General features: G+C 56.6%; 1 protein-coding gene across 1 annotated transcript in view; it reads right to left on the minus strand.

Moving 5' to 3' along the window:
- PDGFRB (platelet derived growth factor receptor beta) overlaps positions 1 to 16743 on the minus strand; it is a 39111-nt gene extending 22368 nt beyond the window's left edge. Inside the window, exons 1-2 of the mRNA XM_030834064.2 lie at positions 16359 to 16743; positions 316 to 361 (exon numbers count right to left, since the gene is read on the minus strand). Coding sequence (XP_030689924.1) covers positions 316 to 355 — 40 coding nt within the window. The 5' untranslated portion in view covers positions 356 to 361; positions 16359 to 16743. The remainder of the gene's footprint in view (positions 1 to 315; positions 362 to 16358) is intronic.
- Positions 16744 to 17133: the final 390 nt, after the last annotated feature.

The following is a 17133-nucleotide window of genomic DNA, read 5'->3' on the forward strand; positions in this document are numbered from 1 at the left end:
GGCCGGACTAGTACCAACGAGTGCTGACGAGAGATGGGAGACCAGGGTGACTGTTAGGGAATGGGGTGGGGACTGCTGGTGAGGGGACATGGATTTGAGCTGATGTCTCTGGACAGGCAGAGGTCGACTGAGGCCTCCGAGCTGAGAGGTGGGCAGTGGAAAGAGGCCTCCACTGAGAGCAACTGGAAAGGCAGGGAACTGGTCAAGAGCAGAGCAGTGCCCGGGCCCTGGTGCTGGCATGCACCACCCCGCCGGCTCCAGATCCCACTTAGCTGGCTCCCCAGGGCATTCCGCCCCTGCCCCGAGTCTACCTACCTTCAAGGACAGGAGCTCGCATGGCACTCGGAGGCCGCATGGTATCCTGCAGAGTTAAACAGGGGTCAGGGCCCAGAGTTGCCAGAGGCAGCGCCAGGGCCCCTCTTTGCCTGGGTCCTGCAGAGTAAGCCCCAGCCTGAGCCCCCCAGCCTCTGGATCCCTCGGGCTAAAGTCAAAGGCTACTCAGAGCCCCCTCCAACAGGGCACTCATGCCCAAGGAGCTCCCTCCCCTGTGCCAGGCCCATTCACAGGGTGCCTGGACCCTGCTCTGGCTCTGCCTCTACCTCCCTGATGGCCTCGGCCGAGACCCCTGCTTCTCCCTGGGCCTTGGTTTCTCTGTATGTATGTGGGGGGCGGGTCTTGGGCTGGATGGTGTCCAGGGGCCCGCCAGCTCTAACAGCCTGTCCTCCGGGTGACAGTTCCAATACCAGGCTCTTATCTGCCAGGACAAATATTTGGGAAAGTGTGATGAAAGGCCTAGGGGAGAAGGAGGGGGTAAGCCAGAACCCGGAGAACTCCCACAGCTCCACAAGCACAACAGGAAATGGAGGCGGCGTTGGGGAGGGAAGCGGGGGCTGTGGAATGTGGGGGGCACACACCCCCCCCCGCACTGGCCCCCTTTACTCAGCCCCAAGCTGCCCAGGGAGGCCCAGGAGGGAGGGGCCGGGGGCTGGGCCCAGGGGAGGCCACCCCGCACAGCACGGCTTCAGCGGTCCTTGGAAACTGTTGAATCCAAAGCCCCCACCCACACCTCCAGGGTCCAGATGGGGAGAGTGAGGCTCTGAGAGGGGAAGAAGTTTACCCGAGGCTACACAGCAGCGCTTGTCCTGGAGGGAGACAAAGGGACTGGAATGATAGAGGTAAAAAGACAAAGACGCCAAGAGACAGAGAGAAAGGAAGCACCGGGTGATGGAGGCAGAGGGAGACAGAAGCAGGGACACGGAGAGAGATGGATCGCACTGCGTGCGTCTTTGCCCTACCCCTGCCCTTGGCAGCCCCTTCCGAGGGTCCAAAATAACCATCGATAGCCAGGCTTGCAAAGGTCTGACTGTAGGATCAACAGGAAGAAGGCCAGAAGTGGGTGGGGGTCATAGAGCAAGAAATGTGGGAGAGACCAGGTGACAAGGCAACCGGGAGAGTGGGGCTCCTGCCTTCCCTGAGTGGCTGCCCTGCCTGGCCCGGCTCCTAAGGCCACACACCGATTGCTCCCACTCCACTCTCATCTCACCCCTTTCAGTTCCCATGCCAGGGCTGGGATCCGGGTTTGAGCCCCAGCAGGGCTACCTCCTGCACCATCACTATCTCAGTGGCCTCAGTCTGCAGCTCTCAAAATGGGACAACGGCAAGTATACCACTTACAGGGCTGCACTTACACATTAGTCACGGGACACAGGCAATGGCCCTGGCTTGGGGTCGCTGGTCTCGGCTCTGCCCAGTGCCCTCAGAAGCTCCCTGAATGAATCTGCTCTCCTTCTCCTCATTCTCCCCATCCCTTCAGACCGGCCTGCCTGAGGGTCCCCTCTCCCAGTTGCTTTAGACTCAAAGCCCCGCCAATCTGAGGCCCCCTCCACGGTGCCCTCCTCTCCCATCCCTCCTGCCCCAGCCCTCCAGCTGGATGCCAGGCCTCTTCCAGCAGGAGGGAGCAGCGCCGTGGCGGAGCCAGCATCCACCACAGAGGCCTATCTGTCCCTCGGTGGGTGCCCCTCTGGATCCCCCCTTCCTACCAGAGATCTCAGCCAAAGAAAATCGTTAGCAGCGGAGGCTGGGGGAGGGGGTCATTTCAGCCTCCCTGCCCCTCCCCTCCTGGCCTCCCTGGCTGGCCACACTGTTTATTATTCTAAAGGAGGAATTTGGTCGGCTGGCCTGGAGATGGGAGGTCATGGCAACTAGGACTGGCCTGGCTCTGGAAGGCTGTGGGCCGGGCCTCTGGGCGGGCAAGCGGCCTCCCCCACCACCCCCGACCCTGGCTTCTCTCCTGCTAGGCCTGGTGCTAAGGGGGCTTAGAGTCCCTGAGACTCTGAGCTTGGAGGGGCCTTCTTGAACGGGCAGCAGAGGCCCAGAGACGGACAGAGTCATGGCCCAGTCACACAGCAAAAAGATGGAATCAGGCTGCAGGGAGAGGATGGGCTGGGCACAGGAGCTCAGGGAGAGTGCAGCCATCTTCGGGAGAGTATGGACAACCAGGGATCTTGGACTGGCTTCTCTCTTTATGAAATGAGCATTTCACATGGGGCTTCAGACCTACTCTGAGACTGAGTGTGTCTCCAGCCCTCTCTGGGACTCAGTTTCCCCATCCACACAGGGAGAGGTTTGGATGGGTCATCTCAAAGAGCCATCGTGCTCTAAAACTGCCAGAGAGAAGATTCTGGTCACTATTATTCCTGCCGTGGTGGGTTGGGGACATAGGGACTGATGGGAGGAAGGGCAACATTCCTGAGGCTGACGTAGAATAAGAATCCATAACCCATCTCATTCCATGGATTCAATCCCCTGACGATTTGGTCCCAGATTTGCTGTGTGTACTTTGACAAGTTGCTTCCGTCTCTGGACTTCAGTCTTTCAGGTGACTTCCAGACAAATAAACGGGTGATGCGGACACTCAGGAGGTGGCAGGGGGAAGCGTGGTGTGGGCCACAGGCCGGTGGACTGGGAAGAACCAGAGTGGGGCTTGGGACATGACCTCCTGGGTCATCTTGGATGATTCCCTGACACCCCCAGTTGTCCATCCAATGCCTTATAGACTTCTGTGCTTCCCAGGGGCTGCTGTATTTCTAGCCGACCCCAGAGGGGCCCAGGTGGCTGATATGGGGGTGGAGGACTTGCCTGTGACCACTCCCCTTCTTCAGGGGCAGGGCTGCGCTCCAAGGAGGGACCACCTGGGACAAGGTGGGTGTCATAGTCAGGGAGGAGGCATCCCCCTTCCTGCCACACTCTCCTGCCTGGGGAGGCCCTTGGAGCAGAGAGAGGGAGGGGACCCTCGGAGATCCCCTGCTTCGCACATGAGGCGAGTTCCCGTGATTCCTCCTATCTTGGCCAGGTTGGGGGTATGAGGACCAAAGATGAGATAATTGCCCAGCTCCTCACAGTGAGTCAGAGGGAACCCCTCCCTTGGTCCAGGGGAGAACCCCAAGTGAGCAGAGGACCGCAAGCCCAGGAAGGACCAGGAGCAGAGGACCGCAAGCAAGCGTGCTTGAGGAGTCACTGTGAGAGCCCCAGCCTTCTCTCCTTCCTGCTCATACAAGCTTCCACTCCTTTCCCACCGCCTTAATCTAAATAAATCCAGTCCATCTTGGCCACATCCGCTAGCAGCAGCTTCCCTCCCTCGGGGTCCCGAGGCTCCCACGACACAGGCAGGCCAGGGGCGGGGGTGTGCTGCATGGCTGCCAGTGGGGAAGGCTTGCACACGGAGAGCACGTGCACACACAGCACAGGCTCCTGCCTACGCGCTCGTTCACACACTGCTCTGAAACACACCCGTGTGCAGTGGGCTCTGCGTGTGCCCAGCCCTCACGTCGGCACCGGACACGTGCACGCCCACACATGCACACACGCAGCTCCACGGTGCCCAGACTGCAGCCTCTGTGCTCTCCCACGTGCCCATGTGAGGTGCGCACATGCGCGGCAAGTCACATGTATACCCGGCACAAGCAAAGCTGTGCACATACAACACACACAGAGCATGTGCACATGGTACCCTGAACTCACCTGAACACACGTGCACATGCGGGCACAGACAAGCCACAGATCCGACACGTGTTGTGTACTTACTGTGCCAGGTGCCGTTCTGAGCACTTGACATAGATCTACTCACTTGTTCCTCAGACAACACTATGAGGTAGATACAAGGATCATCCCATTTTAGATGGGGAAACTGAGGCAGAGAGAGCTTATGGCAGTTGCCTAGGAACACAGAGCAGAGATTGAGCCAAGGCGGACTGCTCTGCCACCATTACTCTGTTTACTGGGTTTGGCTGGGCTGAGGCCAGCGGGGACTGATGGAAACAGACCGGACTGAGATTTATCCAGCCCAGAATGACAGGACTTGGCGATCTGATGTAGGGGGGCTGGAGAGAGAGGTACCCTGAGCCCCACCCCTATGTCTGGCTTAGAGTACTAGCGGGCAGGAGTGCGTGTGTGCTGGGGGCACAATACCATCTTCTGAGATGAGAATGTGGCGGAGGAGAGGGTTTGGGAACTGGCACTGATCTAGTTTAGAACTTGGAGGGGCTGCGTATCTGAGTGGACAGAGGGACACTCAGTCTGGAGGTGGGGAACAGGCTGGGCAGAAATAGCAGTGAAATGGGGGTGGGAGGAAGCCCTGCTTCAGGGAGAAGCGGGTGCTTGAGGCCAGCAGTCTTGGGCCAGGGATGCTCTGAATAAACAAGATGCCAGAGGGAGGAGGAGGCCCGGCCGTGGGGTCAGAGTCTTGGAATGTCAGAGCTCCGAGGCCCTCAGGAACCAGCTATCGGATCCAGCCCCCTTACCGTGCCCCACTGTACAGATGGGGAAACTGAGGCTTGGAAAAGGACAGGGATAGGTCTCAGTGTTTTGACCTAGGCAATCCTGGGCTCAGTTGACCAATGGGGCACTGAAGCACACCTGACTGGGCAGCCCCTGCCTCCAGCCCCGGCTCAGATGTGAGGCTGGTGGCTCAGGGCCTAGGGTTCAAACCACAGCTGCTGCTACCTCCCTCCCCACAGGATACCGACCCCCCTTGCCACACACAGACCTTTATATCACCTTCCCTGCATTGTCCCAGCCTGGCGGGGATTGGAAACAGACTCAGAGGAGGTGACTTGCTAAGTTGCTGGCAGAAGGGGGGACACAGACTCCGGTCTCCTGCCTGGTGGTCTAGTCCTCTCTCCTCCACACCACAGACACTTCACAGCTCCTGACACAAACTTTGGGGACAGATCCCTGGCTGAGAGTAAGGGATGTGGGTTCTAGCTCAGCCCTGTCACCCTGGTCCTGCCCCTCTCTGAGCCTCAGTCTCCCCATCTGTACACAGGGTGGGCAGGGCTGTCCTAGGAACACTTCTGGGGCTGACATGGTGTGACTCTCAGGACCCTGCTCTGGAAGAAGCTGTGCTGAATTAGAATGCTGGGGTGGGGGTAGGGTGCGGGGGTGGGGCCCTAGCCAGGATGTCATGACTCAGCTCGAAGAAGGCAGCCAGCCCCAGTCCTGGGCGTGCGTAGGGGCAAGAGGCATCTGGAGCTGGAGACTGAGTCTTCCCGCCAGCGGTTGGGAAAGCACAAGAGTGATGGCAGAGAGTGTGGCCCACGTGGGCTTACCCCAAGTGGGCTGAGTTTTAGGTAGACTCTTGCAACACAGGTAGGGGAACCCCATCCTGGGAGCCAGGGAGGAGAGCCGTTTCCGTTGGGTTGGGAAATAGTTACGGGCTGCGGATAGAAAGCTGGGAAGGGGCTGAGGCTATGCGGCTCTCACCTGCCCCTCTCGATCCGATGCCCCTTCTGCCGCTAAAGGTTCAGCACTCCACCCTACACACTGAATCTCCCCACAGACCTCAGGATCACATAGAGGTCAGAGAGGGCGTGCAACCTGCCTCAAATCACACAGTGATGCAGCTTGATCACCCAGGCCCAACTCTCTGCCACGCTGCTTCTAGACCCAGAGGACCTTCCTGCTTTCCAGGTACCTATGAGGTCTCCCAAACAAAGCAGCAGAAGTCAGCTAAGCTGGGGCCTGGCATGGGATCCAGCTGTTCTGGAAGTCCAGGTGAGTGGAAGGACAGTGCTAGTTCCATGGACCGTCAATCTGATGCCCCTACCCCTGCCCCCTCCAGCAGAAACTTGGTGGCCTCTGCCTGCCCCATTGTACCAACCCCTCCCCTATCACCTCCAGTCTGTCCCCTCCTGCCTGTTCTCACACCCTAACCAGAGGAACATTTCTGAAATCCCCGTCTGACCATGTCCTTCCCTGACACTTCCATGGCACTCCATCCGCCCTCACTAAAGGCCAGCTTCTTAGCCCAGCCTTTAAGACCCTTCAAGCCCTGGCCCTGCTGACAGATGGCTCATCATGACAGAGGGGGGAGGATGCTGTCCTCCCAGCTCCCCAGGGGCCCAAGTGAGGCTTCCATGCTCTTGTCACTCACTCTGTGCTCCTGTCCCCAGAAGGCCTCCCCAGGGACACAATGGAAAGAAATGACCTATTTTCTGGAAGTTCAAAATAAGACGAAACATCTGTCTGGATCGGAGTCAGGCTGATAAAGAACGGGCTGATCCCCCCAGTCCGAACCCCTGCTCCTGCACACCCCCTCACCCGCACTTGGGGGTAGGGGGAGCAGGCCAAGCTCCTTGGAACAGTTCATGGGAAAGCGCTCAGTGTGTGCCTCACGGCCACTGGGGGCCCGGGGGAGGGGGCCTGGGTCCCCACACGGGCTGGGAAGCGGCCCTGAGAAGGAGGTCAGGGAGGGAGGGAGGCCCACTGCACACGGCTGTCCCCCCGCCTGCCGAGCAAGCACTGCTTGCCTCCCCCGGTGCCTCGCGGGCCTCTCTGTTCATCCCCATGGCCACTCCCCGGCCCATATGGCCTGGCTCTGCCCAGGCCCAGTGATCCCTGGACTAGAGTCCCCTGGATCCCAGCTAGGCCCCAGTGGCCCCTTCAAAAAGGAACAAGGACTTAGAAGGCCTTGAAAATAACAACGAGAAGAAGAACTACCTATGATTTAGTTCTCATCACCCAAAGCCTGGGCTAAGGCCTGAACGTGAATGATCTCAGAACAATCCATGACATCGGTGTTGCTTCCGCATTTTACACACGAGGAAAGCAAGGCACAGAGAGGTCAAACCGTTTGCCCAACGATTTCACCAGTCCTGGAGCTGGTGCTCGACCCTGGGCAGACTGACAGCACACAGGCTCAACACTCATATGAGAGCCTCTCTCAGGCAGGAGGCAAAGATGTCAAGCTTGTGTCTGGCACACAGTACGAGCTCAATATACAATTCACCGGGTTTATTCTTTCACCGTTTTCCAACCTCTCCTTCAGTCTCCTTCAGCCAGGTGAACCTGGCAGGATAAGCGGGGAGGAAGTCACACCATCTTTCTCAGAGCCCTTTAATCTTACGGCTGGGAGGGGCTGTAAGTCCTCCCAATTCACATCTCCCCCACCCTTTCTGCAAACAAAGGGGTTGTCCAGCCTCCAGCTGCACACCTCCCATGATAGGGATCTCACTACCTCACCCGCAGCCCATTCCATTCTCGGACAGCCCAGGATCCTCAGAGGTCAGACTATTTGAAAATTTTTATTCCATTGAGCACAATCTGTCTCATCGTATCCTCTACCCATTGGTCCTGCTTCCATTCACCAATGCCAATGCCCTCCACCCTGCAACAAGGATGTTTTTCTTCCCATTCATTTTTCTGATGCTCCCCAATCTGAAAACAAACAAAAGCCCTTACTAATTCAGAGCCAGGCACTCTGCGAAATGAGATGACCTGGGGGTTTTGTTTTAGCCTCACAACAATCCTGTGAGGAGGATACAATCAGTATTCCCATTTCACAGAGGGGGAGACTAAGTCTCAGAGAGGTATGGCAACTTGCCCAAGGTCACACAGCCGATAAGTAATAAGCCAATGATAAGCTGGGATGCAAACTCAGGCCCTTCTGACTCCAAACCTGTATTCTTCACTGCTCTGCTAGACTGCCTAGCTTCTGCCCAGAAACAGGTCTGATCACAGAGAAACACTCCCACATGGGTTCACCCTAATGGGGTCCACACGGAATCCAGGCTCTCAGGGATGAGGGATCCTCAGAGGTTACAGTCCTGTCCCTCCCTCACTGAGGGGCAGAGTGAGCAAGGGATCTACCCCAGCTCACCCAGGAATTTGGAAGTCAAGTAAGGGTAGAACTCAGGACCTTTCTGCGACGTCACTGCAGAGTCTGAGGGTCAGCATCCAGGCTGAGGAGGAAGAGTCTCTGCTGAGGACAGCCTGGGGCTGGCAGAGGCAGTGCCCAAGCAGGTCTCTGGTCTACCATGAGGCCTGTCCCAGACGCCTCCGATAAAGAGCATCCCGGTAGTCAGGCTAGGTGGGTGGTCAGCTCTGCCACAGGCCTGCTGCGCTCAGGGTCCAGGCCTGCCCCTGCTGAAGCTCCAGCACCCCTTCCACTGTTCACAGAGGGCCTGGGGGCCTCTGCAGCTGCAGAGTTCCAGGCCTCCACCATCCCTCGGCTGCCCTCCCTGAAACCCGCCCCCCGCAGCCAACCCCCAGTCTCATCTCCAGCCGGTGCCATGGCAACGGGGAGCGTCAGGCCCTGGCAGCCAGAGGAGCCCCTGAGAGGGGTCCCAGGCTGAGGCTGGGGAGGGGGGGGCGCAGCAGGCGCAGACAAGCAAACCTTCTGTTCCCCTGGCTGCTGCCAGCCCGAGATCAGCCCTGGGCTGGGGTGGGGGCCACACATAAAATGGTTCTCAGAGCCAAGTGGGCAGGGGGCAGGCCTCGGCCATTCAGACGGACCCACCAGCACGCGGCCTTCCCCCAGCAGCCCAGAGCCGGCACATCGGGCAGGGCAGCTAGCTAAGGAGAACCTGCGTCTAATTGCTGCCAGTTACGGAGCATTGAGATTCCCCTCAGAGCCCTCCTGGGCAGCAGAGCCAGAGGGGAGAAAACGCCCACGTTTCACTCCCCCTGGCTTTCCCAGCATCTGTTCTTTCACCCCTTCCTCCAGTCGCTCACCCCGAGTCTCCCACTTAACTGTTACTCAGCCTCCCTGTGCCTCGGGTTTCCCATCTGTAAGTCAGGGCTCGTCATCGAGTTGTCAAGGCCTTTGAATGAGTTAATACAAGGAAAATACTCAAAGCAGGGCCTGGCACACAGCCCTCGGCCAAGTCAGTGGCCACGTGACTGTTCTTCATTCACTCACGGGAGAATAAGTCACTCACTCATTCACTCACTCGCTGGCCTTGAGACCCTGCTAGGCTAAGCTTGTCAGCAAAGGATGCATGTGGGAAATGGGGTGATGGGAAAGCCAGGAAGGGTAGCTGCAGTTGTTACTGGTATTGTCAGCAGGTTCAGCTTGGGTAGGGTCGGGTCTCCTCCTGGCACACTCAGGGATTTAAAGGCCAACCCAGGACCAGAACCCAAGTCTAATGACTCCCAGTCCACTGTCTGCCAACCAGCTCTTTCTTCTACCTTTGTTTTGGCCTCTTAGTTTGATTTTTCACAAAATGAGGAAACCCATCTAACGATTTGGGGGATGTCTTCAAGTTCCTCGTATGGGATTAGGCATACAGTAGGTGCTCGATAGATGCTTACCCAGCATGAGAGATCAAATGGCTGTGTAGAGTCAGCTCTTCCGGTTCTCAGCTGCCCCCTAAAAACTCAGCACTCCCTGGGCTGGGAAACTGGGATAGGCAGGCGATGGTGACCCTTGCCCTCCAGGAAGGTGATGGGACGGGCTGGTGAGGGGGCAGCACAGACACATGGGACCCTGATGCCAGCAGGCTGTGCCTGACGCCTCCCGGGGCAGTGAAAGCACATGGAGGGGCTCAGCCAGGCCGGGGGCCGCAGTCCCAGCTAGAAGCCACTTAATCCAGGTCAAAGTCCCAGTTCTACTACCTCATAAACATGTGACCTCTCTGAGTTTAACTTCCCTGAGTCCCAATTTTCTGGAAAACAGCAAAAGAGATATCCTTTTCCATTGCTGTGAGGGTTAGAGATGATGATGAAAGGCTCCTGAGGTATAACAGGCGCTCAGTAAATGGTAATTATTATGATTATAGGACGAATTCAAGGGGGGAGAGGGTGGCCTTGAGTTGGGTTCTGTGGTGGACGATGCCAGGGAAGGGTATTCCACAGAAGCTCTGCGTGAGCAGTTAGGGAAGGGGGAGATCACGAGGCATCCGGGTGGTGGCAGAGAGAGATCTGTTAGGCTAGAAACTGGGGCTCTTCAGCAAAGAGGCAGGGGATGGGCAGAGAAGAAGGGCAGAGGCCACTCTGGGAAAAGTTTGGGGTGCTGAGTAAGGACTTGGGCTCTGCCCTGGAGGCACTGGGAAGCCACCTTGTCAGGGTATTGACAGTGAGAGTAGGGGGCTAGCTGCTGGTTGGGCAGTGACAATGGTGCAAGTCCAAGCCCTTATGGGGATGGGGGGCCTCCACAAAGGAGAGTGACGGGAGTAGGTTGGCATTTTGTGGGAGGCCGTGGATTAGAATGGGGACAGTGGAGGCAGTGAGACCAGTCTCAGGGATGAAGCCATCTCAAACCCAGCCTGAACTCCCTGGCAGGACCAGCTATATAATTTGCGGGGCCAAGTGCAAAATATAAATGCAGGGACCCTTGTTAAAAAACTATTCAGCATTTCAAGGCAATGCTAGGCCCTTCTAAGCGTGGAGCCCGCTGTGACTGCACATGCTGGACGCTCCTGACGTCACCCCTGCTCCCTGGACTAGAGGGGAGGCCAACTGTCTGTCCATCCATCCATCCATCCATGCAGGCATCCACCAACCTGTTTATCCATCTCTCCCCTACGCTTATTTATCACTCTTTCATTATCCATTCAGCAGAAAGGCCCCAGCCTGGGGGCTGATAAGGACACAAATACAGTTAAGACAGGAGTAGCCCACGGTCCACTGAGTCACACCTGAGCCTTTACCTTTAGGGCTTCAGTGACAGGTTTGTTAATCTGAGCCCTGCCCTCTGCGGCTGACTCTGGAACTCCCCCCGCCCCCCGCCGCCCCATCCATGACCACTTAGGCTCAGCCTCAGGAGTGGAGAAGCTAGAAGAGGACGTGTCACAGCTCTTACGGTTCCACTTCCCAGAACAGAAGGTAACCAGGGCAGCAACATGTGAAATACCCGCACAAAGGCTGGCAGGAGCTCTCAGGGGCTAAGAACAGAGCTGGATGGAGCCTCTGGGGTCACTGAGCTGTCCCCTTGCCCCCCACCCCGTCACTTTATGTAAAAGGAAATTATGGCCAGAATGGAGAAGTGATGTAACCAAAGGCTCCGTGGTCCACAAGACTACCCAGAGGGTTTCCCGTCCCTCGTCGGGATGGTGCTGCCCCTTTTCAGCCAGAAGTCTGCCCTGGGGCCTCACCCCGGGGAGAGCTGGAGCCTAAGCCCTGAACCACAGAGGTGGATGGTGAAGATTCAACGCTGGCACAGAGGGAAGTCCAGACCTGCAGGCCGGGTCCCGGGCTCAGTGCTATCACTGACAACCTGTAGGACCCGAGGCACGTCCCTCCTCTTCTCTGGACCTCAGTTTCCCGTGCATATAGTAAGGAAGTTGAACACAGTGATTCCCATAATCCTCTTCACTTCTGACCTTCAGGAACCATCTGACCGGCCTGGCCCTGCTGCCCCTACCTCCCAAGCGACAACCCTTTCCATCACAGGGCAGAGGAGCTGGTACCTCTGGCAGATGAAAGGTTCTGGACACCTGAGACATTAAATAGCTCTGATCTGAAGCGAGGAGAAGAGACGGTACTAATGCAGTTAAAGCAATACACTTTGATTTTCAACCTCCTGCACTAGGCTGGGCTGGGGCGTCCCAGAAAGCATCTGGGAAAGGCGGATCCTGGGGTCACGGCCTGGGGGGTTCAGGAAGCTCTTTTGCCTGAGGGTTCTGGGCCTGAAGTCTTGGGAGGGGCTTCTACACTGGAAGCAACAGTGTGTGAATTCCACACTCCTCCCATTAGAGGTGGGTCTCTGCATCCATTCCCTTGCCTCTGGAGCCCATCATTCATTCATCTACCATGCGCCAAAGCCTTGCTTCCTTTTGAAATCAGAGCCTATGAAGTCTGAAAATCAGCAAAGGGTCACAGCATCCACACATACCCCCTCACAGGCAGTCCTCCTGACCCTCTTTCCTCAGGATCTCAGGAAAATAGGGCTATGGGCACTGGGAAAACACGACCTCAGAGCTCCCCAAGAAACTGAGTGCATTAACAGGCCGCTCTGACTGTCAGAAGGTCCCTCCTCCTTGTTACAGGGCACCGTTTTCCATTAGAGGTCATCGATCCTGACCACTTTCTGTAATGTGTAGAAAAAGGGTAAGAAAAAACCCTTTCACTGTGAAGTTAAATATGCATGATCCCTGAGCACACAACAGAGCTTGTGCAACTGCCCATCTGGGCTGGTGTGGCTTGGAATCCTGGAATTGTTTTAGGGCTGGAAGGAGCTCAGAGATCATCTTGTTCAAACTCCTTGTTTTACTGATGGGAAAACTGAGACCCAGAGAGGGACTGACTCACCCACAGTCGCACAGGATGGGTTCCTGGGTCTGATGACCACCTCTGGCGCTCTGAGGGGCGCCACAGCTGAGATCCAGAACCCATCCAGCCTCTCAGTCGCGGACTCTGGAGTCAAAAACACCCGGTTTAAATCCTGGCTCTATCGCATCCTGGCTGTGGGACTTTGGGCAACTGACTTAACCTCTTAACCTCTCTGGGCATTTCTTCATGTGTAAAATGGAGAGTTTATATCCACTCCTCGAGGTGGTTTGCGCTGATTAAATTAGTTCAGCAAATATGAAGCACTCCCTGAATGCCAGGCCTGTTCCAAGCGCTAAGGCATACAGCAGTGGACTTGACGGTAATGGATGTAAAGCACAATGAAAGTGCTCAGAGAGGGCTGGTCCCAGTTCTGTCATCCCGCACACGTGGCTTCCCAGTTGAGGCGTTACAAGCTCTGATGCTGGGGAGACATGGTGGAGGGTTGCGGGAGCTGTGGAAAACAGGGCAGGAAGATCTCCCCCTTCCAAGGGCCCACTGCCTGCGGGGTTCTGAACCACGTGCAAGAAATGGGGTGAGGGGGTACATTTCAGGAATGTCTGGGGCCTCTCTCATTCCTTCCTCCCTCCTCACCACTCAGCAGCCTGTCCTGAGCAAAGCACCCAGAGGAGTCCCCTCCTTCAGCCTAGAAGGCAGCTGGTCTCAGAGCCAGACTGTGCCTGGAGGATAGAGTTGAGCCTTTAGCACACCCGTGGTGCCCAGGTCCCTTCCCTTCTGTGGGCATAGCACTTCATGAGGTGCAGACCAATTTCACAGCCAGGTCATCCCGTGCAGGAGGCGGGGAGAGCAGCTGCTCTCTCTTAGCCTTTGGCATTAAGTCCAGCCCCAGGAGAGGCAGGAACTGTGCTAAGCACCGTATCTGTATTATTACTATGTGGACCCTGCATCCCACCCTACTGCTCACAGAGGAGGGGCCTGACGCCCAGAGAGGCAGAGCGCTAGCCCAGGGTCACACAGTCAGCCGGACCAAGGGGGGCTCATCAGATGACCAAACCTGGTGTTGTTTACCCACCGTGCCCACTGCCTTCCAGATGCGCACGCAGCAAGAAAGAGGACGTGGGGGCCTGAGGTTGGCCACACAGTGGATTTGAGTCGAGCCAGGACCAGTGCTGGGTCTCCTGACTCTGAATCCACGGTGCTTTCCGCTGCCCCACATCTGTGGGCAATTAGAAGTCTCATCTCTTCTTCCCACAGAGGAGGGAGGGCTGCCCGATCACCACTGAAGGGAGGGGACTCACCAGATGGTCTCCTTCCTCACTCAGGACCAAGCCAGGGCCCGGGTGGACCTGGGAGCAGGTCAGGCCTGAAGCTAATCTTTCTGCTGGAGAAAGTGCTGGAGCCAGGAGCAGGCTCTGTGGGAGGATGGAAACTCTCCGCTCTGACCAGGGGGGCTCCCTGGGAGCAAGGGGGTTAAGTCTTTGGTTTCAGGTAGACCTCGGCCTAAATACCAACTCTACCAACTAACTGTGTGACCCTGGGAAAGTCACTTAGCTTCTCTGAGCCATGTTTTTCTTGTCTTCAAAACAGGGGTAAGACAATAGCCAGGACATGGAAGCAACCTAAGTGTCCATCAACAGATGAATGGATAAAGAAGATGTGGCACATATATACAATAGAATATTATTCAGCCATAAAAAGAAACAAAATTGAGTTATTTGTAGTGAGGTGGATGGACCTAGGGTCTGTCATACAGAGTGAAGTAAGTCAGAAAGAAAAAAACAAATACCATATGCTAACACATGTATATGGACTTGAGGACACGAGAAGGGGAAAGGGTAAGCTTGGACGAAGTGAGAGAGTGGCATGGACATACATACACTACCAAATGTAAAATAGATAGCTAGTGGGAAGCAGCTGCATTGCACAGGGAGATCACTTCTGTGCTTTGTGACCACCTAGAGGGGTGGGATAGGGAGGGTAGGAGGGAGATGCCAGAGGGAGGAGATATGGGGATATATGTATACGTATAGCTGATTCACTTTGTTATACAGCAGAAACTAACACACCATTGTAAAGCAATTATACTCCAATAAAGATGTTAAAAAACAAAACAAAACAAAACAGGGGTAAGAATAATACCTATTCCAAAAACCTGTTGTGGGGGATTATAAGGCGTACGAGGTTCCAGGCTCTGTGCCCAGCACAGGGTAAGCACTCCGTGATGGTGACCGACATGGTCTGCATGTCCCCAAGGGCTGTGGATTCAGGGCCCTGAAGCTTGGAGGCAGGGGAGGACTGCCTGATTTCAGAAGATCTCGTTAGAGGCCTCTGTGCACTTTGGGATCACAGAGGCAGGGGCACTACCCCCCTTGACATATAGGAAAATGTCTGGGGGACGGACACACATAAGGTTCTGGAAAGGCACCTGAAGGAAGACAAGAGGCCTGGGTTCTGGGCTCACCCTTGGGAACACCAGGTCTTCAGTCAGTCCCTCCTCCCCTTCACAACCACATTTTCTCAGCCCCACTGGCCTCCTGGGAACACTGGGGCCAGAACACTAGATGGGGAAGCCTGGGGCCCAAACGATCTCTGATGTGTAAACAGAACACGAACAGAAAGAGAGGGTCAAGCAACAAGGCTCCAGGATGATGGGCGTAGTAAGCTCTTGGAAGACTAGAAGAACGTGGGAAGGCTGCCTGGAGGGGGTAGAATAGGGAGGGTCCTTGAAGGAAAAGGGAAAGTGGTAAGGAAGGGCATGCCCACTGGCAGGATCCTGAAGATTCCTTCCGGGAATTCTGGGATCTGACCGTCAGGAACACAAAGCCCAAGTCTGGCGTGATGGGGCAGGGAGGCTACTATCTCCCTGAGCTCTGCCGCCTACTAGCAGAGCAGTGTGGTACAGTTTTGTGGCTGCTGTGAGCCTCAGTTTCCTCACTCGTAAATTGGGTATAAAATCAGTCCCTGCCCCTGGATTTGCTGGTGAGCGTTACATGAGATCATGCTTATTACACACTCCACATGGTCCTGGCATGCAGTAAGGGTCCATCAGTAAGTAGCAGCCGCTATTAAGAGTTTGGGCTTTCTATAGGCACCTTCTACTAGGGAGACTCACAGAAGGAATCAGATTCATATTTAAGAAGGAGGGAGACAGTGAGGAGGCCTGAGCAGCTGCCTGGGACCAGAGGAAAGGGCCCAGCAGCCAACCCCCCTTCTTCACAGAGGGGCCCCCAGATCTGACTGCTAGATCCCAAACCCCCGGCCCAGGCTGCACGACTGTGACTGTTAGGAAGGGCCTGCCATGGCCCCCTCGCCTTCGCACTTTCCCAGCCGCTGGGGGTTTGGAAGGACATCTTAGGAATCTGGAAAATTTGCAAATCCATTTAAATCCTGAGAGGTTGCCTGGCGGCCGACTGGCTTAGAGCCAGACAGATTCTTAGGGACAAGGCTTGGGCCCAGGGACAGAGGCAGTGGATCTGAGGTCCCCGTTCCCTGCTAGGTCCTCTTGCCATGTACCCTGCTGGCCATCTCTCAATTCCCCTCTCACACCCCTCCCAGCTCTCCCCACCACCCCCCCACAGGCGGTGCTTTGCTTTGGAGGACACCCCCGCCCCCCTGCTTGGCACCCAGAAACCTCTGAGATTTGTTTGATGCGGGCAGGGGGCACCGACCCCAGAAGCAGCCTGAGCAGGAGAGAGCTGGCTCCTCCAGCCCTGATGTCGCCAACAGCCTCCTGGCCTCCTCCCATCTGGTTTGGTTAAAAATATTTTCCATTTTTTGACCTACCCAAGAAGGCGCAGTCTGGGACAAGGGGACAGGACAAGGGGCTGGGGTTCCCTCCTCTTCCCAGCACTTACCTTGCTGCTGATGCCTTCTGAAGTGTGGGCAAGGTCCCAGGCTCTGGGCTGTCACCCCCTCCAGGAAGACCTCCTCACTGCCTACCCTCTCCTGTTATCAGAAAGACTTTGCTGGACCTGAAATTGGGCAGCAGCAGGGTAGGAGGGCAGTGAGGACCTTTGCAGGCTCCCAGAGCCTCAGGAGAATGGCGGGAGTGAGGGGCTACGGGGGTGAGGAGTGGCCTCACTCCCAAAGCATCCCTCTGGAGGAGCAGGGCTGCCAGGAGGGGCCGCCCTGGATCTGTCTGTCTGTATCGTTCGGCACAGGCTGCTGCCGGGTGCCGCTGGTCAGAGGGGCCCGGGCGCTCTCCTAGTCCCTCCTTCTCTCCGGCTCCAGACTGGGCGGGCAGGGACTGCGGGCTGCTGGCAGCCCCAGGAGCTCACACCACCGTGGGCTTCCCTGCCCCCCCTACTTTGGGGGAAAGGCTGCAGGGCGGCCTCTGATTGGCTCAGCTGGGAGAAGGGGGCTGGGGGCGGGGAGGGTGGACGCGTGCGTCTGTTTTCAATTTTAGTTCCCCCTCCCTCTTTCTTTTCCCCCAAGTTTCTTGTTTTTCTTCCTCTTTTCCCTCTGCTTGCTCCCTCCCGTAGCCTGCTCACTCAGGATGTGAGGAGATGTTTAGAAATTCCGCAGCCCACGCCAGCCAGCCGCTGAGTCACTTTTATTAAAGAGTGGCCTGGCCCCACTCACCTGATGCCTGTCTCGGGTGGCAGACTCCCCTTGCCGTGGCACCTGGGG

The sequence above is a fragment of the Globicephala melas genome, chromosome 3, assembly GCF_963455315.2.
Source record: "Globicephala melas chromosome 3, mGloMel1.2, whole genome shotgun sequence".
NCBI lineage: Eukaryota > Metazoa > Chordata > Mammalia > Artiodactyla > Delphinidae > Globicephala > Globicephala melas.